Raw genomic sequence first — 21,329 nt, forward strand, 5'->3', positions numbered from 1 at the left:
TTATCCGAAGCAAGCCACAAGACTACAGTTCAACAAAACATGCAGATGGCTGCCATTCGAACGACTCTTGAACGCTTGACCACGAGTAACAACCTACTACAGGTAAAGCTAGCCAAAAGCTCAAGGAGATTTTGAGAACATGGTACAGCTCAAAGAGAAGGTCACAAATGAACTGAACACTAAAGTAAACATTTTAAAACTGAAAGAAGACGAAAATAACAAATTTCGTTTGGAAAACGCAAAACTATCTAAGAGCAAGGAGTTGCTACAAAAGAAGATTATTGCAATAGAGACAGCTAAGAGCACATTTGAGCACGGAGGTAGCTAAATTAAAGTGAGTAAAGTTATATAAAGTAATTCAAACAACTGATGAAGATATTGATGATTCATTTTAGGAATGTTATTGTAACATTTGAAAAGGAGCGTGATGCAACCAAAAGAGCTTTTGATTTGTCCAAGAAGCAAGTGGATGCAGTCTTGCGTGAGCGTGATCTGGCCAGAAAGGACTTGACCAAGGCCAACAGTGAGTGTGCTATTTTGTAAATACAGATAAACGTCTTATAGAGCCGATATAGATATACAGTGATACCACCATGAGTCAATGTTCCATGATTCGATATCGATTCTTGGAACCATACTAAAAACAAAATTATAATGATAGCTGTGAAGGTCCTCTCAAACAGCATTCTAAAGCATTTCTGCTACATGACCCAATGTTTCCATGAGTCGATGATCTTTCAAAGCACCGACTTATGAACGTTTGACTTCTTATGGATGTTCAGGATTATCATGCGACTCGGGGAAGATGAGATGAGTCGCTTTCACCTCGAGTGACATGAGATGACTAATGATAGTCAAAGGCCGTGCGGTTAGTATCGTCAAACATTTGGACTAAGGAGTTTGTATTCGATTCCCGTCTCAGTTTGGAAAATATTTTGCGAGAAACGATAAACGTCTTTTGACCGAATTCAAACTTATGACTTTCAGTACGGTCATGCTGAATAGCTTAACGAGTTCTGCAATGGCTATTGGGGCCCATGTTGAATGCTTTACCACCCCTTGAGATAGCTCAGTAATATAAAGTTTTGTGTGACGGCATGACTTACATTTCACTATTTATACTTACTATACATACTATTCCAACATTCTTTGTGCTGAATTTTCGCTCAAGAATTAATGCTAAACAGCACCCAGCGCTTTGATACTAGAATAGACTAATGACTTACGAAGTTATGCTATGCTTCATTTCGAGCTGGTTAATCAGGCTAATTTACAGGGATTGAAGAATAACCAGATACCCATACAGGCTAAATTCAGTTCTTTATAATGCGTTAGCTTACTTTGACCTATCCAGCTTTTTACGCTAGCTATAAAACTGCGGGGGATGATTAAACTTGCCTATCTATTTTATAGTTTAGGCTTGGTAACATGCTTTTCGATTGTTGAATGAAATGTCATAAACTTTCACTGGATTTATTTTGCAGTATTTTTTGTATTTTTCAAACCTTATTTTTTTCATTTTAGGCATCCCCACAAAAAATGCGTTTCTGATTTAATTAGGTTAGATGTACCAATAGTGGGAGGTACTAAGCACGATTGAACTTCATTCAACCGCCTAAATTCAAGAAGCGCAATTAATGTATGTTGTTAATGTTGTAACGAGAAGTTTCACATGGTTGTGATTGCTTGAGGGCCATTGGTGCTCGAGTGCGGATAATGCTCTAAACTCAGAAGCGACAAACTGCACAATCGATGACCAATTGCTTTTAAACATTCCATGAAACATGTGAGGATTATCCTCATGATTACTCCGCCGTTTTTCATTTCATGGGGGGAAAGTAATCATATAATTTGTGTACTGGACACGTAGATAGTGGTAATCTGGTTGTACCTATGTACGCAGTTTTCATATTATTAAACTGTAGGTACAAAGAGGTTAGATACTTTAATAACAGAGGTAAGATACTTTAATAACATTATATATGATATATTACTATATATTGGGTATTGGGGAGGGGTAGCCTAAGGGAGTTAATTGAACTGTTGACTGGATGAAAGTGCGTGGGGTCGCCAGCCTTTTATCATGAGAAAACAGCCTTAGTGTTGTCTTCCAAAGGTCTTCAAAGATATTAACTAGCCCTGCTACAACAAACCATCAGGTAGATCATTCCATCCCGGTATGATTCTGCAGCCATAGGTAATCCTTGCGCTGATGGTGGCTAAATAATCATCATCATCATCATCATGTTAATGTTGTAACGAGAAGTAACGACCATTGACTTAATGAGAAAAATGATTTCATCGCAGTAATCCACGGCATGTCAGTGAAAAAAAATATCTCCACTATTGGTACACTGTTCCATTAGTTGCGGTATATTTTTGATTTGTGTTCCTATAGTTGCGGTAGCCGCTGTTTCTTTATGGGATCCTCTACTATAGGAACACTTTACCGCAACTATTGGTACAAGCATGAAAAGTTTTTAGCAATTTAGTGATATTTCATCAGTTTCAAAGCAATTTGAACGCTCTTTTCAACTATTCCGTGTATCAACAAGCCAATACGTCGGTTGGCAATGTCGGTTTTGTGGCTAATGTAATAAAATCAGTGAAAACGACACTACCGCAACTATAGGAACACCCACAACTAAGGGAACACTTACCCTAATAGAGATGAAGAAATTCGAGAGAATAGCATTTTGTGCATCGTTATTGGCTGGGTTAATCTGACATATCCAAACCCAAGCCGGCCGTTACAGATTTGATAACCTCCCGCAAACCTCATAGAGAAAGTGGATAAATAATCTCACAATCCAAATAATTTTCAAACATCTACAAATGATGATCAGGGATATTCGAATATTTATCTTTGTCAAGGTCTATGTCGTTTATGACCAGCTTCTTACATGCCATTAGATTATGTCGGTAAATTAGCTTGTTTATTTCATAGGTCCATCGTTTGTACGGGACAGGCTATGTATTGAATCCGGAAAACATGACCCAAATCGGAAGTGTAGTTAAATATGTTTGAGTTTCTCTGTTCCGTGGGCACGGAACCCTAATCAACCAACAAACAATCGGCCAGGAACCGCTCTGGTCGCAATTTGTTCCAGCGAGAATATCCCCTGAACATTGGAAATTTGTTCAATGGTCCATTTGTTTTGACATCAAATTCTCTGTATAGTTTATTAAACCCTTTAACGTGGTTCAGTTCCTAAGATAACTCATTATAGAGAATTAACAGGAACCAGTGATGACTTCATATTAGTAACCTATAATGGCAAAAAGCATTTAACACAGAAAATAAGGATTACCTATATTTTTTAGGTTTTCGATTCCTGATATCAAGGATACCTGTTTTGACGTTCCTATGCATCAACATAAACAATTTTCAACATAACAAAGTTTGATTCGATTAAACGATAATAATATTATAGTGTAGGCAAGAAATGTCAAAAAGGAGTTGATTTTAAGTTTATAGCAAGCTGGCGTAAATAGCTGGACTCTAAAGGCTTCGTAGCCATATGATTTTATCAGTGAAGAGAAACTAAAAGAAAAAGAGCTATAGGTAATGGATTACCTGCTTTGCTCATGCCCACAGTTGATCAGCAGAAGCAGAAATCCTTTTAAATCCTAACTTAAAATTATCGTAAATGAAAGCTTTAAACGTGAAATATTTGGTATGGTGAAAACCATCACCATTACGCAGTTCCTGCACCAAATAGTTCCTAATTTTGAGAAGCACTTTTTAGATGTATTTCGCCATACAAGTAATAGGAACACTGTTTCTTTAAGGTGAAGATGAATCGAAGCCAAAGTTCAAATTTTCAAGAGCACGAAGCTGGAGAACCAAACATCCGTTTAAGTTGAAAACCTAATCGATTGGTCACCACCAAACTAGCGACCAATCGATTAAGTTTTCAGCTTAAACGGATGTTTGGTTCTCCAGATTCGTGCTCTTGAAAATTTAAACTTTGGCTTTGATTCATCTTTACCTTAATGGAGCTATGCTTTAAGAATGGTTCCTTAGTGGCGCAAACCATTGATTTCTCATGGGACCCTCCACTATGGGTACTGATGTACCACTATAAGTGCAAAGGAGGCAAAAAAATAAGCAAAATAAATGTTTTAAGAGCTTTACATTTAAATATCACGAATATTAATCTTAAAAGGAAACTCTTGCCCCATTCAAACTTTTGTCCCACTTTACCGTTCATATCAAAATATCACATCATCATTTTTTAGTGCGAAACATGTCAAAACACACATAGCGAGCGTTTGTCTTATACACTCCCGTGCATAAGTTTGGGTTCACCTCCTAAAAACATACAAAGTGTTCAGTCCATATCTCTGGGATTACACGTCCAATTGAAACTCTCTAAGCCGCATTCGAAAGGCAAGAGTTTTTCATACTTCGTATGTAGTTTTCCAAAAACAATTTTTTGAATTCTGTATACTAAATTTTTTCTTAAAGTTGTGACATTTTTCAAAAAAACACACTGAAAAAACATAGCTAATTTCTTCAGCATAGGATCGACCAAAATTTTAAAACAAGGTGTCATTAGAATCGTAATCTTATATTCTTTGAAGAGCACTCTCGAAATTTATGCGGAAAAATTTGAAAACTATTTAAAATCAATGAAACAGTCGTTCAAGTCATCGTGCAAAAGTTTGGGTTCACCCTTCAGTATGATGCAAATCTTGCAAAAGTTTGGGTTCACCTGAGCCGCACGCAAATCATTTTGTCAATATATCTGCATTTTTTCAACCGATTTTAATAACACATAGCTTTGTCAAACGCAAATAATGGCGCGTAAATGCTTGATTTGAGATTTCACAGATTTTTCGTGTTTTAAGTAATTTCAGGTTTACCGAAACTTTTGCACGCGATGACTTGAATGGCTGTTTCATTGATTTTAAATAGTTTTCAGATTTTTCCGCAAAAAAAATCGTGAGCGCCCTTATAAGAATATAAGATTACGGTTCTTATGACACCTTGTTTTTAAAATTTTGGTCGATCTAATGCTGATCCTCGAGGAAATTAGCTATGTTTTTTCAGTGTGTTTTTTAAAAAATGTCACAACTTTAAGTAAAAAACAAAATTCAAAAAAAAATTTCGGAAAACTACATACGAAGTATGAATAACTCTTTGCCTTTCAAATGCGGCTTCTCTTATTTGGCTTTACATCAATTATCTTGATAAAGCCTCGCCAACAATATTTCGCCAATTCACTCGGTTCATGGCCGCTTCTCTCCATCCTCGACTGTGACCCACGCTCTCCTGGTCCTGATGCACCTGGTCAATCCACCTAGCTCGCTGCGCCCACGCCTTCTTGTATCGACCGGATTCGTAGCGAACACCTTCTTTACAGGGTTGTTGTCCGGCATTCTTGAAACATGCCCTGCCCAGCGTATCCTTCCAGCTTTAGCTACCTTCACGATACTGGGTTCGCCGTAGAGTTGAGTGAGCTCGTGGTTCATGTTTCGCCGCCACCCGCCGTTCTCCTGCACGCCGCTGAAGATCGTCCTTAGCACTCGGCGTTCGAAAACTCCAAGAGCTTGCAAGTGCCTCTCGAGCATAGTCCACGTCTCATGCCCATATAGGACTACCGGTCTTATGAGCGTTTTGTACATCGTGCATTTGGTGCGGGGTGAATCTTTCTTGACCGTAGTTTCTTCTGGAGCCCATAGTAGGCACGACTTCCACTGATGATGCGCCTTCGCCTTTCCCGACTAACATTGTTGTCAGCTGTCAACAAGGATTCGAGGTAGACGAACCCCGTCTATCGTAACACTGCTTCCTAGGCGGGCCCTGTCGCTCTCAGTTCCGCCAACCAGCATGTACTTTGCTTTCGATACATTCACCATTAGCCCGACTCTTGTTTGCGTTTTAGGCGAGTGAACAAATCTGCCACCGTTTCAAATTTTCTCCCAATAATATTCATGTCGTCGCGAAGCAAACAAATTGTCCGGATCTCGTGAAAATCGTGCCTCGACTGTTAAGTCCGGCTCTCCGCATGACACCTTCAAGCGCAATATTGAACAACAGGCACGAAAGTCCGTCGCCCTGTCGTAGTCCCCGCCGAGACTCGAACGAACTGGAGTGTTCGCCCGAGATCTTCACGCAGTTTCTTACACCGTCCATCGTTGCTCTGTTCAATCTTGTGAGCTTCCCGGGAAAGCTGTTTTCGTTTTCGTTTTGATTTTCCATAGCTCTACGCGGTCGATACTATCGTATGCCGCCTTGAAATCGATGAACAAATGTTGCGTAGGGACCTGGTACTCACGGCATTTCTGGAGGATTTGCCGCACGGAAAAGAATTGGCCCGTTGTCCAGCGGCCGTCGATGAAACCTGCTTTATAACTTCCCACGAACCCGTTTGCTATATGTGAGAGACGACGGAAGAGAATCTGGGATAGCACTTTGTAGGCGGCGTTTAGGATGGTGATTGCACGATAATTTTCACACTCCAGTTTGTCGCCCTTTTTGTAGATAGGGCATATAACGCCTTGCTTCCACCCCTCCGGTAGCTGCTCCGTTTCCCAGATTCTGACTATCAGCCAAAGCAGACAAGCGGCCAACCTGTCCGGGCCCATCTTGATGAGTTTGGCTCCGATACCATCCTTGCTAGCGGCCTTGTTGTTCTTGAGCTGTTGAATGGCACCCTCAACTTCCCCCATCGTGGGAGCTGGTTGGTTTCCACTGGTTATGTTGTGCTGACGTAGCCATCGCTTTCGCTGTCCTGACTTTCTGTGCCTGTGTTCTCTGCGCCATTCAGGTGTTCATCGTAGTGCTGCTTCCACCTTTCGATCATCTCGCGTCCGTTCGTCAAGATGCTCCCATCCTTATCCCGGCACATCTCAGCTCGCGGCACGAAGCCTTTGCGGGAAGTGTTGAGCTTCTGATAGAACTTCTGCGTTTCTTGAGAACGGCACAGCAACTCCATCTGTAGCGGGCCCCCCGGCTTGGTCACTGGTTTTTTTCGGAATATTGATCACTCTGTATTCTTCTAACAATTTTATTTATTACTAAAAGGTCGTCACAATTCACTAGCTTCCCACCCTTAGAATCGTTCTTAAGGAATCGATTGAGACACTTTCACTTTACCCTCGATTCTGATAGCGTATGTGGGTGGTTCCACCAATTTCCCGAAATATACTTTATCCACCTATACTTTATCCACCTTATATCACTACCAAACACTCTCGACCCGAATTGGCCCGCTCGTCAATTTGGCAGAAAATGCCCACTGAACTTTTAACGAAAATGTCGAAAACGAACGGCACACCTCGTCCGAACTGGGGGACCGTCAGAACCGCGGACGTCGTACACTTTCTTCACACCGAGGCTCTTCCATCTTGGCGGGTCGGTTTTTAAAGGGTTGATTCCACCCCCTGGCGAGGAACTCACTCTCCCAATCTGAAAATAAAGAGAGAAAGAGAAAAACCAGAACGAGCGTTGCTCTGGCTCAGTTAGTACAGCCATGTGACCGAGACCTTGTTGGGGCGTTCAGTCAGCGGTGTCGGGTGACACACAAACACCTTATCCACCTTATATCACTACTTGGCATTCCACCTCTTCCAGCCGGCGCTATTTGTCCCAGAATAGGCGAATTTGCTGTTTCCGCTTCTGTATCGTTCCACGTTCTGCCGTGTACCATGCTGCAGCTTCTCCTCTAAAACCTCCTGGCACTCTTCGTCGAACCAATCGTTTCTTGAGCTCCGTTCCACATATCCGACAATGCTTTCGGCAGCGTCGTTAATGGCTGCTTTGACTGTCCTCCAGCAGTCCTCAAGAGGGGCCCTATCGAGCTCGCCCTCATCCGGCAACGCTGCCTCAAGATGCTGCGCGTGCGCATTGGCGACATTCGGTTCTTTTCAGCCGCTCGAGATTGTACCGGGGCGGGCGTCGGTACCGTACATCATTGATGACGGATAGTTTTGGACGAAGTTTCACCATCACCAGGTAGTGGTCGGAGTCAATGTTAGCGCCACGATAGGTTCTGACGTCGGTTATGTCGGAGAAGTGCCGTCCATCGATCTAAACGTGGTCGATTTGCGATTATGTCTGCTGAGGTAATCTCCAGGTGTACTGATATGGGAGGCTGTGCTGGAAATAGGTGCTGCGAATGGCCATGTTCTTGGAGGCGGCAAAATCTATCAGTCGTAGGCCGTTCTCGTTCGTCAGCCGGTGGGCGCTGAACTTTCCAATCGTCGGTCTGAACTCCTCCTCCTGGCCAACCTGAGCGTTTCAAATAGTGTCAAGTGTCAATAGTGTCAGTGCTTTGTTCGATTTTAATGTGTCTAAGTATGTTTGCAAGAATAGGATTAAGGATTTAGATTAAGAAACAGTCTGTGGAATTACAAAATTCGAGACAGTGACAAATAAATAAATAAAATCTCCTATGATGATCTTGACGTCGTGGCTTGGGCAGCGGTCGTACTCGCGTTATGGCTGCGCTTAAAATGCGTCCTAGTCATCATCAGTGCTTCCGGAGTGTGGGCTATGCATGTTGATAATGCTGAAGTTAAAGAATCGGCCTTCGAATCTTAACTTGCACATTCGTTCATTGATCGGCCACAACCCTATCACACGCCTTTGTATATCACCCATCACTATGAAAGCTGTTCCCAGCTCGCGTGGGCTGCCGCAGCTCTGGTAGATGGTATGATTACCTCTAAACGTTCGCACCAATGCTCCTGTCCAGCACACCTCCTGCAGCGCTACGATGTCGAAACCGCGGGTCTTCAGTACATCGGAGAGTATGCGAGAACTTCCAATGAAGTTGAGAGATTTGCAGTTCCACGTACCGAGTTTTCAATCGCTAGTCTATTTTCGTCGCTGTGGTCTTTGCCGATTGTTCCGGTCCGTATTCTCTTGTTAACGTTCCTGTGCTGATGTGTTTTACGGTTGGCTTGCAGGGCCTGACACCAACCCCTTAGATTTCCGGAGGACCATTCCCCCTAAATGTTCGGAGGGCCATAGTGTGCAGTTTAGCTTAGAGTCCTTCTCTGGCACTCGGACGATGGTCAGCCGCCCCTGACATGGGGAACAAACGCTGTTGTGAGCCGCTCCTAACATGGAATACAGACGCTCCAGGTTTGCAAAAGCAAAAGCATAAGCAAACCCCCCCCCCCCTTCCCTGTCAGCATACGAACAAAGTACCCACCGGGTGTTGATTACCCGATCTTCCCCAAGTTTACTACCACGAGGAGGTAGGGATAGGAGTTGCTGGGCAAGAGGCTAAGGACCGCACAAAGGGGTCATTTTTATTCTTGCAGGTACGCGAGGTACCAATGGTACGCCATGCCCAGTCATTTACCGCCCTCGAATGGGGCTTTTTTTCCTTCTTTGCAATGGGGGGATAATCTGCTCAACAGACTCCGGACCAAGGTCCGGGAGTGTGGGTTGGGAACCATTTACTACATGCAAGCAATAAACAGGACTACACACCCGACCCACTAAACCATTAACATTCCACCTAACACAGGTCCTTTCGGGTCATGGATGCTTTAGACAATATCTACACCGTTTCGGTCATGCGGGTTCTCCCGAATGTCCAGTTTGTGCAGGTTTAGAAGAAACGGCGGAACACGTTTTGTTCGTGTGCCCGCGTTTCCGCACAATGCGTGACCGCATGTTTGCCACATGCGGTCGGGACACGACTCCGGACAATTTGGTCCAGAGGATGTGTGCAGACGAGTTTGGCTGGAATGCCGTTTCATCGGCTATCACCCACATCGTCTCGGAACTCCAAAGGAGGTGGCGTGTGGACTCGAGGAGTGACTAGTGCAGACGCTAATCAACAGGTGGTCCAAGGGTTCGCAGTCGGCTACGTAGGTCATACCGGTGCCCTACGGTCGAAATCGACCCTTACAGCGATTAAGTGGCCGCGGGGAGAACATCCTGGTAGCGCTGCTGTCGTGGCGCCGGCCTACTGGGTGGGTACGAGCCTCTGGTTGTTCGGGGCAGGTGGAGGCCCCTTCGTCAGCAATCCCAGCTGGTGCTAGCTGATAGGGCCTGAGCCTTCAGTAGGTCAAATTGCGAAGCCCGCAGTATCAGTTCTTGATACCTGCGGTGCAGCTGGGCGCGGGCTTAGTGGTCGACCCTGCCCGCCTTCAGCGGACAACGGGAGGCGAGGACCACCCGGGAAGCTGGCAATGCGCCAGCATGCTACCTTGGTGGACCCCCCATAAGCGTGCCATCGATGTTCGTTGCTGCATGGCTACGCAGCTAACCTGGAGGATGCGATGTGCAATAGCCCCTCTCCGAAGCAATGCCTTCTTGGTGGTCCCGGAGAGACGAAGGGTTTGGCGGCAATGGAAATGGTTTAGTGGGTCGGGGGTGTAGTCCTGTTTACTGCTTGTACGTAGTAAATGGTCCCCAACCCCACACTCCCGGACCTCGGTCCGGAGTCTGTTGAGCAGATTATCCCCCCATTGCTTAGAAGGAAAAAAAAAAAAAAAAAAAAAACCATTCCCATTGCCGCCAAACCTTCATCTCTCCGGGACCACCAAGAAGGCATTGTTTCGGAGAGGGGCTATTGCACATCTCAACCTCCAGGTTAGCTGCGTAGCCATGCAGCAACGAACATCGATGACACGCTTGGGGGGTCCAACAGCTTCCCAAATGGTCCTTACCTCCCATTGTCCGCTGAAGGCGGTCAGGGTCGACCACAACGCCCTCGCCCAGCGGCACCGCAGGTATCAAGAACTGATACTGCGGGCTTCGCAATTTGACCTACTGAAGGCTCAGGCTTTATCAGCTAGCACCAGCTGGGATTGCTGACGAAGGGGCCTCCACCTGCCCCGAACAACCAGAGGCTCATATCCAACCCAGTAGGCCGGCGCCACGACAGCAACGCTACCAGGATGTTCTCCCCGCGGCCACTTAATCGCTGTAAGGGTCGATTTCGACCGTAGGGCTCCGGTATGACCTACGTAGCCGACTGCGAACCCTTGGACCACCTGTTGTTTTGCGTCTGCACTAGCCACTCCTCAAGTCCACTCGCCACCTCCTTTGTAGTTCCAAGACGATGTGAGTAATAGCCGATGAAACGGCATTCCAGCCAAACTCGTCTTCACACATCCTCTGAACCAGATTGTCCGGAGTCGTGTCCCGACCACATATGGCAAACATGCGGTCACGCATTATGCGGAAACGCGGGCACACGAACAAAACGTGTTCCGCCGTTTCCTCTAAACCTGCACAAACTGGACATTCGGGAGAACCCGCATGACCGAAACGGTGTAGATACTGTCTAAAGCAACCATGGCCCGAAAGGACCTGTGTCAGGTGGAATGTTAGTTCCCCATGGCGCCTATTGATCCAGATATCTAGCCTCGGAATCAACCTGTGAGTCCACACTCCCTTGGTGGAACTGTCCCACGCACGCTGCCATTTGACCATAGAGGCAAGTCTGGCAGTCCTGCGTATGCCTCTTGTGCCGCGCCTTTCGAAGCACTCTATGTCTTCCATGATAAGGATACCAATAGGCACCATACCGGTGATGACGCAGAGTGCAGTATAAGTACTCTCTAGCTTGCTATGGTAGCTGTCGGTACTTAAAGCCGTGCCCCAAGCCAGGCCACCATACCTCAGTATGGACGAGGCGACACTGGCCAGAAGCTTTCGCTTACTGGCGTACACCGCAGAGCTATTGGACATCATCCGGGACAGTGCCACAATAGCTGTGGAGGCTCTCTTGCAGGCATAATCGACGTGGCTACCGAAGGTAAGCTTATCGTTGATTATCACCCCCAAGTGTTTGACGGAGCGCTTCGAAGTGATCGTGCAGTCGCCTACACTGATCACCGCTTGCTGCACCGACTTTCGGTTGTTGACAACAACCGCCTCTGTTTTGTGGTGAGCTAATTCCAGTTTCCTGGTGCTCATCCACTCCTCCACAATTGCGATCGAGTGGGCTGTAGTCAACTCCACTTCTTCGATCGATTTGCCGTAGATCCCCAGCGTAATATGGTCGGCAAAGCCAAAGATGACCACACCCGCCGGGAATTTTAATCTCAACACCTCGTCGTACATGACATTCCATAACACCGGACCCAGGATGGAACCTTGCGGGACTCCTGAGGTTATGTGAAAGCACTTCCGACCCCCCTCTGTGTCATAGTAACTCCCGAGAATCTTGTACAGGTACTCGGGTATCACCAGACGCAGGAGCGCATCAGCAATAGCCGCCAAACTAGCACTATTGAATGCGTTCCTTACATCCAGAGTCACTACTGCGCAGTAGCGAATCTCCCTCCTCTTACGTTGGAGTGCTACCTCAGCGGTTTTCTTAACCGTCAGAATAGCGTCTACGGTGGACCTCCCATTCCGGAAGCCGAACTGGTTGCTTGAGAGACCATTTACACCCTCGGTGTACCTCAACAGTCTGTTGAGGATGATCTTCTCGAGCACCTTCTCCGCCGTGTCGATCAAGCATATTGGTCTATACGCCGTCGGGTCACCGGGTGGTTTTCCCGCCTTTGGCAATAGTACCAGGCTCTACCTCTTCCACACATCTGGAAATACTCCCTCTTCCAGGCATATCTGCATAGCAGATCTGAACATCCCGGGAGTCTCCAAAATTGCGACTTTAAGGGCCAGGTTTGGAACTCCGTCCGGACCTGGTGCCTTACCTATACTGACGGATTTTGCAATCCCTACAAGTTCCTTATCGGTTACCCTCTCCTCATCGCAAGCCCCAATCCCCGGCTGTCCTACAAAAGGAGGCCAAGGGCTAGGGTTGTGGCGTGGAAAGAGCCCCTCGATTGCTCTGTAGGAGCACCTCTTGTCTTCGCCATAACAATCCTGTAGGCATCACCCCACTCTGACAGAGTCCCTTAAAGCAAGCCTTTATGCTTGCCCTTATCTCGGACTTCAGCGCGACTTTGGCAGCGGTGAACATCACCCGTCGTTCTTCACGCTCCTCCTCGGTACGTGCTCGCTGCATCCGCCTCCTGGCCCGTAGGCAGGCACGGCGCAGGTTCGCAATCGCTTGAGTCCACCAGTACGTCGGTGGTCTCCCATTCCTAGGGTGGACTTTCCTAAGCATGGTCGAATGCGGCTTAGAGAGTTTCAATTGGACATGTAATCCCAGAGATATATACCGTAAAATCGAGTGTAATTGATCAGAAGGGTGAAATTGATCAACGTATCACACGATTTCATTTATTCGTAATGGAGCACAAATATCAATGTGAGCTACAGTAAATGTACGTTGCTTGTCGTAACTATTGTAAAATTGTGTGTTGTGAATTTTTTTTGCGTTAAAGAATGTTTATTACTATGAAAATAACGTAAAGTTTCAAAATCATGCACGGTGCAGTATTGACAAACAGCTATGAACTTCTATTCAAAAGCAAGGATTTGAACATGGTATAAACCTGAAAGTTTGTGAGGATGCTTGAGATATATCCCCAAACCAGATTTCATCACCAAAACTCGTACCAATTAGCTTATATGGTTGAAATAATTGAATTTCTGTTAGATATCATTGAATTCCTTAGGAAATTGTATACATTTAGGCGTTTTCCGCGTAATTCTTGAAATTTAGCTATTCGTTATTTATATAAATATTGCATTGTTAAGAATTTTACAAGCATATTCGGATTCAGGGAGCTCAAATTTATCATATAGAGTTGTTTTGGAAACTAACAATAATGGCATTGACAAGTGATCAATTTCACCCCGAAATGAGATAATCTGATATTTTATTTTAGTGGTATTTGTTAACACTAAAATGACATTTGATAGAAAATTTTGGTACATAAGTCGATGAGGCTCACCTTCGTACTTGTTTTCCTGCATTTAGTTGTTTGGTATTGTTAACATTATAGAAAACAGACTAGAAAAACCGTGAAAAATGATCAATTTCACCCGAAATTACGGTACTGAACACTTTTGTATATTTTTTAGGGGGTGAACCCAAACTTATGCACGGGAGTGTTTATCCTATTGAGGTCTTCAGTAGAAATATCAACTGTGACAGTACATACATTTCTAGTAGTTAGTTCACAGATAAGTGCAGTGACTATTCCGGTACCGTAAACTGGAGTGAATTTGATCAGGTATGCAACAAAGTACAATTCCTTCCAAGGATACTGAATGTCTCTCACGGTGCCCCGACAGACCGTTATTATGTAAAAAAATTGTCCATCAAATCTGAGCACAGGGCTCGATTCCTGAGGTCATTCTGCACCTCTGGGCCAATTTTTAAAAAAAATCCCTAGGAGGAATCTCAAGAAATCTTGAATTGAAGTTTTTTACTTAAAAATTCAATATAATCCATATTGAAATTTTGTAATTGCACTGAAAAAACCTACAAAAACGCTTAAAAAGTTGGCCCAACTGTTCTAAACTAGTATACAATTGTTACTTTTGCTACAATTAGAAATATTTACAACTGGCTTAACTTACCAGAGTGGCTTAAGTATAGTTTTACATGGCTTAAACCAGTAAGCTTAGTTTAATAGAATGAAATCTAAGAAATAAATGTCAATATACAATTGATGTCACGTTCCATAAACGTGAAACATTCAATGCAGAATATTATTAATTACCAGCTTATTTTACGACTTTCATACTAAGTGACCAGCCCACAAAAGTCTGCCGTATTTATTTTGCTTAATAAAAATTGCTTTTTGTACATATGGTACTACTCTTGATGTTTGCCCTCAGCACTTAACATAAAAAATGTTTTATTCAACATTCTCAGCCACAACAGGATTATAACTACACGAGATACATGATTGTCATATGGTCGGTGTTCAGAGAGACTGGACCAAGTGTTATTTAATGGTTTCAGGAAAACGTGCCCCAAGCATTCGGTATAAGTATAATGAAATTCGTGCATTATTTGCTGTGAGAAGGGAACTTATCTATTCGAAAAAACATCAAAAGAATTGGAAATATTGTAATTGATAGAGTCCTTGACTCATCTTTGCAAGGCCAAAATGTGTTACCTGCTAGCTAAGGGTTAATGGAAATCTCAAGGTCGCTTATCGGCTTGTTCCCTCAACACCCACAAAGTTGGGAGGCGCTCACTATGAGCTGGAACGACTCGAAATGAACTCCTGCCCACTAGCTTCACACGTGTCGATTGAACGGAAATAAACTGTAATGTTCGACACCGAGAAAAAACTCTCATGCAAATGAAATATGGAAATCCGAAAGTGGAAGAAATTTGGTTCCTTTCTGAACCCGACAAAGTAGAGATGCGAACAGAAGAGGAAATATTAATCAACAGGGCTATGCTCTTTGAACAAATAGCTACTGAGGCAAATTTTCATAATAATGCTTACAATTTATTCATGACGTCATGCATGGGGTACTTGCTTGTTTCGGCTACAACGGATCGCGATCCTGACAGGGCTGGTGGCGGGTACGGTGGCATTCGGGTTTGGTGGTACTGCTTGGGTTGCTATTAATGTGGCGACCGACTCACGACAGGCATGCGGGGCTGGAATCGGAGCGGTAGAGGTACCGGATTTTCTTCACTGAACCGGTAGCATGATGGGTTGGTGACGGAGATGGTGGTAGAGGGTGCTTGGTGACTAAGAAAATGGCGGTGGCTTCAAATATCGGTCGACAGGGCTGGTTCGACCTTTTTCCTTCACAGCAATGTTGACGGTGCTGTTCGGACCTGGACGCGCTTGATTTTTGGCCACTTTCTTCCTCACTGTGTCCACTCTGACCAACCGGATTCTCGCCTGCCGATGAAACGCACAAAAGAAAAAGAAAAAGGCCCGCTTCGTGGACCTGCCCACAAAATTAGTACCCCATGACGTCATATTATTTAGCCTCTCACAAATCACACTTTGAATTACAGACATGTAGCAATTACCTTTTTCTTGGATTTTTGTTCTCACAACTATACTTTTTAATACACTCACAAACTTTTAACGTGTAATCTATAATACATTTTAATCACATTAGAATTAATAAAGCTACTAACTTTTATCTACTAACCGTACTAACTCTACTAATACCTTTTTAACCACTTTGACTATATAGGTGATTGTTCGTATTAACAACTAATTGTCCTTCTAACAATTGCCACCTAAACAAAAGAAACAATAACCTTAATTATTAACACTTCCACTTCTTTTTTAACTTCTTACAACCTTTAGAACTAATTAAAATGACTTTTTTCGCGCACTACTTCCACTTTGAGATTTCCAGGTAAAAAGAGATTTTTTGCATAGCCATGACGGCCTTTTTATCAAAATCGAGAATCCTCGATGGAGCCGAAGTTCTGTCGAAAATCATTCGTGTCCAAAGATCACGAACGATTTTTGACAGTTATGCTCATAACATGGCGGTTTACCCCATTATCGATTTGGGTTCCACCTATGAGCGAATAGTACACCTCCGAGTGGAACTTATGTTTCACCACGGAGAGCCGTTCACAATGCCCAAAAGCGCTACTCAAGGTAAGTAGTGTTGTGAGTGGTGCAGAGCTCTGACACTCATCAAGCCACTGAGTGCAGCTCCTGTCCCATGCAATGATGTTAGTGGGAGACCTACTTTTGGAAAGGGTGTAGTGTTATTATAGGGGAAAAGGAATATCCACTTGCGGTGGAGCCAGCAAGTAAAAATTGTACCAACTGGTTACAAATGTCATCTAGTCAGATCTGTTTGAACTCCGACCATATGTAGCAAAGGTTCGACGATTAACAACTTCAAATAAATTCCCAATAAGTACTATTTAAGTATCAACTTCACTTGGACTTTCACTCTATATACCTGCAACCCTTCATTTCGTTTTATTTTTGTCGGAATTCATCGTCAATCTGTTTATTGACTTCTAAGTCGCGTTCGGTTCAGTAACAAAAAAAATAGCTTTTGCAGGTAATATCAAAGACTTAAAAATAAGACTTAAAGCGGATTAAGCTGACAAATGCAATCAGGTGTAAAAATTATAGACGAGGAGCTTATTTTTTTTGTTTTGGAAAATTACATGGACTAAGAAAAGATGAGTTTCTGAATTTACTGTTCAATATTGCGTTTTGTCGCATATACTCCTTGATTTTGCAGACCATGACTTTATTTCATCTATTTCAAAGATGGACAACTAGGATAAGCGTGTAATGCCATTTACTCTACCCAAACGTATATGGTTGCATGTAGAGAAAGAAGAAGGTTCAGATGTGTTGGCGCTGATGCAGTGCTTGATTGAGATGTGGTTGAATTTGTTGAAGAGCCATATAACAATTGTGACGTATGATAATAATGTTTCCCTTGGAGTAAAAACACGTGTTCTGGCTGTGAATATCTCCTTTACGGATTACGTAACCGGCTTAGGGACCCGAAGCTTGCAAAGGGAAACGACATTTCTACACTGTTGCTTGATAAAGGCTTATCTGACTTCATAGATAAATTATTTCATTGACAACTTCGCCAAAACACCTCGCGATCCTTTATTGTACAACACTGGAACCAGATCAGTTTTCAATCATAATTCAAAGAGAGCAACGATGAATTCAAGCATGCCTAAAAGAAACATCACTATTAATTTGTCATGTATGAAATACTTATTCTTGGCTCCCTTAACACATTTATTTGAGAACTGGACCGAAAACTATTGGGCGAATAAAATAGGCAAACTTCAGTGAGCTGGTCATTTAGTGCGAATGCCGGAAGAAAAAGTTGCATCAATCATGTGAAGCTCAGCGTCCCCGTGGAAGACATCGGCGTATGATCATTCTGTTATTGACTTGAGCGTACCAGAGTAACCAAATCATTCAAAATTTGAAACAACCGGTAATACTAGCTCTAATTGACTATAAAAATATTCACATGACTTATCTGGTAACTATTATTGTGCAACATTTATTCTCAGATCCATTTTTTAAATAACAACATTGTTAATCATTGATTTATTTGGTTTACTTTTCAATCGGTTTAATATGGAAAACAACAATCAATGAAATTTAAACCAGTAAACTATGAAAAAATAAGTTAAATCGAAGCCAAACATTCAGTTTTTAAGATCACGAATCTGGAAAACCAAACATCCGTTTAAGAAGAAAACCTAAACGACTGGTCACTAGCTGGTGGTGACCAATCGATTAAATCCTCTGCTCAAACGGGTATTCGGTTCTCCAGATTTGTGCTCTTGAAATTTTGAAGTTTGGCTTCGATTTAACTTGTTTTACTATTTATCTTCACCTTAAGGAGTGGATTATGTTAAGTTAGTTGTATTTTTTTATTTTAACAACGGTAACAATTGTATACTAGTTAAGAACAGTTTGGCCAACTTTCTGAGCGTTTTTGTAGGTTTTTTCAGTGCTATTGCAAAATTTTAATATGGATTATATTAAATTTTTAAGTAAAAAACTTCAAATCAAGATTTCTCGAGATTCCTCCTAGGGATTTTTTTAAAAATTGACCCAGAGGTGCAGAATGACCACAGGAATCGAGCCCTGTGCTCAGATTTGATGGACAATTTTTTTACATAATAACGGTCTGTCGGGGCACCGTGTCTCTTCTAGCACGAGCGTCCGAACTATCATGACATATTTTTTATTTTTCTTAAGTGAGTTAAAAATCTCAAGAAGAAACATTTATTTCACTCGAAATTTTGCCACACTCCCCTATGGCTTCTTGGGCCTCATAATGAACAGCGTGTGCACATCACTGTTTCATCTAAATTATTTTAGATTTTTGTCTACTTATTTCATCAACGATTTGCATTGCAAAATTTGCATCAGTTAATCAGCTTGCAACCTACCTAACGTTTCTTTTCAGAGATGACTTCGGATCTCATGGATCAGATAACTTTATTGGAAAAGCAACAGAAAACGCTTGAAAATGAAATTAAAGGTTATCAGGCAGCCGCCCAGAAGCAAAGTATGCTGATGCTGAAAATTGAAAAAGATCGCGATAGGAATGCAGAAGAAGCCCAAAACTTGAGCGAAAAACTTGAGCAAATGAATGAAGATTTGTTGTACAAACAGAATCAAATCACAGAATTGCGCGAGAAGCTAAAGGAAACTGAATCGAAGCTTTTCCAGTGTCAGAATTCGTTGGAGATGACCAGGAGTGAAAGGAACATCTTTGAACGCGATTTAGCCACAAGTATTCGAGATAATGAAAGTTTAAAGGAACGTCTGAAAACATCTGTGCACTCCGTCGATCAGCTTAAGGATGACAACGCATCCAAAGTGGCTGATCTGTTCAAGGCAAATAAGACCATTGACAAAATTGAAAAGGAAAAACAGTCGCTGAAAACAGAAGTGCAAAACATTTCAATTACTCTACAACATACCAAATCAGAGCTCAATGAAAAGATGATGGAAAATGCTCGACTGAATAAGACGCTCACAGAAGATGCTGCAACCATGACTCGGTTGAAGAAACAGCTTGATGGAACAATTAATGAAAAAGACTTGATAAAAGTACAATTGACGCAACGTGTAGAAGAGATTAATAATCTAACCGAAAAGTTGAATATGCTTAATATGGCATTGGATCGAGGAGAAAGTCAGTACAGAGATCGGTTAGACGATATTAGACTGCTGAAAATAGAGATTAGTAATCTAAGATCGCAAAGAAATCTTCTAACGAGAGGGTTGGCTAATACAGCTGACATGCGACAGGAAGTGCTCCAGTTGAACCGGGTGCTAAATCAAGAACGCGTGAAAGCAAGAGCACTTGAAGATGAAATGTTGACGCCAATGAACGTTCACCGATGGCGCAAATTGTCAGGGAAAGATCCGGAGAAGATGGATCTCATAGTGAAAGTGCAAACGTTACAGCGTAGAGTTCTATACCAATCGGTAACTGTATCCGAGCAAGAGAAAACTATCAACGAGTCAGACAAGATGTATGGCGAGTTAAAAGATGTTGTAGAGAAACTACCGCACCAGAAAATGAAGGAACAGTTATGTGCTACACAAAGAGCTCTCACTGCGCGCACTAAGAAATTGAAAGCATTATCAGCAGAGATTCGCATCAAGGAGATCGACAGCAAAAGCCAAGAGTGCCTGGTAGATGAATTGAAGAAATCTCTCTTAGAAACCAAAAAGGAACTTGTTAAGGAGGTACTTTCAGATTTTTATAGATTGGCACACAGTTTATCAAAGTTTTTATTTTGTAGAAACGAGAGAAACAAAAGCTTACGGAAACAATGCGCAATACTCTGATGCCAGCCAATGGGGTTCGTAGACCGTCCACTCATCCGTCGAATGTTATTATGGTTCAGAGAAACACTACCAGCGGAGGCTATCGAATGCTAGGATCCGGGTATAAAATTAGCTGTTGAAATGGGCCCTTCTAAGTGATGAACTATTTTGAGAGGTGAAATATATTTTAGATTATTTTAGTTTCTTGTCAATAGTCACTATACCAGATATCAGCATTAAATTTCGGCACAAATTTATCAGATCTTGTATCAAAAAGCGTCACAAATAAATGTCCATTAATAATAAAACATACTTTACTAAACTAGCTTGGTTAGGAAGACATAATGTCTGGTACAGTAGTAGTAATTTAGCATGAACATTTCCACAAGTTGTTGGGGGACCTTGTAAGAAACAAGGTGTGTTGTAGACTGAGTCAATCAATATTATATACAGTGCTCGTCAGTAGGGTTTTAAAGCCCTGTTCCAATTTTAGTATCATAAGCTTTTGTTTATACCAGGAACACATTTTAACTCAATTTTTGAAAGTTTTCCGTTGGTTTATTAATAATAAGCACAAACAAATATTTTTTTAAATTTAAAGTTTCAATATGAAAGAGTCGGTATTTAATCCTATAAACGAAAATAGTAAAATAGTTGATACCTACATAGTAAAGCATAAAAACTAACGATTTGTGTACGACGGGTTTCAGTTGATGTCAATGATGCGCAGCATGTGTGATTTTTCCATTCACAAATAGATAATCACTTTTATGTTCTTTCGAGGTAAATCCGTAAGTAAATGTGTAAAGTAAAATGTGCTATTTTAATACAGATGTACCATCAAACAGATAAGTTTCATTATCACAGCAAATAACGCAAATTTTTTAAATCTATATTGACACCCTCCCTCTGTTGTACCCCTCCTTTCTAGCACCAATGCATATAATATCTCATGTTAATCATAGTAGAGATAATTTTTCACATTATTTCAAATACATCACAGCAATTGTAAATCGCTACCGCACTACTATAAGACCGCGAATTGCACCAGCGCGATAGGAAGTGTTTTACTAAATTGCGCATAACTTTAGATTAAAAAAAAACATACAGCTCTTTTTTTATATTATGTGTTAAACTAGCTTTGCAATGATCCAAAAATTTTTTTAAAATCGGTGGTTGCGAACGCCATGAAAATTCATTTT

At 42.4% G+C, this 21,329-nt stretch overlaps 1 protein-coding gene across 1 annotated transcript; it reads left to right on the forward strand.

Moving 5' to 3' along the window:
* The first annotated feature begins 325 nt into the window (after positions 1 to 325).
* LOC110679567 (cilia- and flagella-associated protein 58-like) lies at positions 326 to 20,435 on the forward strand. The gene is made up of 4 exons (XM_021854570.1): positions 326 to 334; positions 396 to 523; positions 18,752 to 20,046; positions 20,103 to 20,435. The coding sequence occupies exons 3-4, from the start codon at positions 18,754 to 18,756 to the stop codon at positions 20,265 to 20,267; spliced, it is 1,458 nt and encodes a 485-aa protein (XP_021710262.1). The 5' UTR covers positions 326 to 334; positions 396 to 523; positions 18,752 to 18,753; the 3' UTR covers positions 20,268 to 20,435.
* Positions 20,436 to 21,329: the final 894 nt, after the last annotated feature.

Source organism: Aedes aegypti, chromosome 1 (genome assembly GCF_002204515.2).
Source record: "Aedes aegypti strain LVP_AGWG chromosome 1, AaegL5.0 Primary Assembly, whole genome shotgun sequence".
Taxonomy (NCBI): Eukaryota; Metazoa; Arthropoda; class Insecta; order Diptera; family Culicidae; genus Aedes; species Aedes aegypti.

Coding starts and splice junctions, on each gene's coding strand:
- LOC110679567 (XM_021854570.1), top strand. CDS start 18,754: ATGACTTCGGATCTCATGGATCAGATAACTTTATTGGAAAAGCAACAG. Junction 20,047..20,102: donor AAAAGGAACTTGTTAAGGAG/GTACTTTCAGAT, acceptor TTTATTTTGTAG/AAACGAGAGAAACAAAAGCT.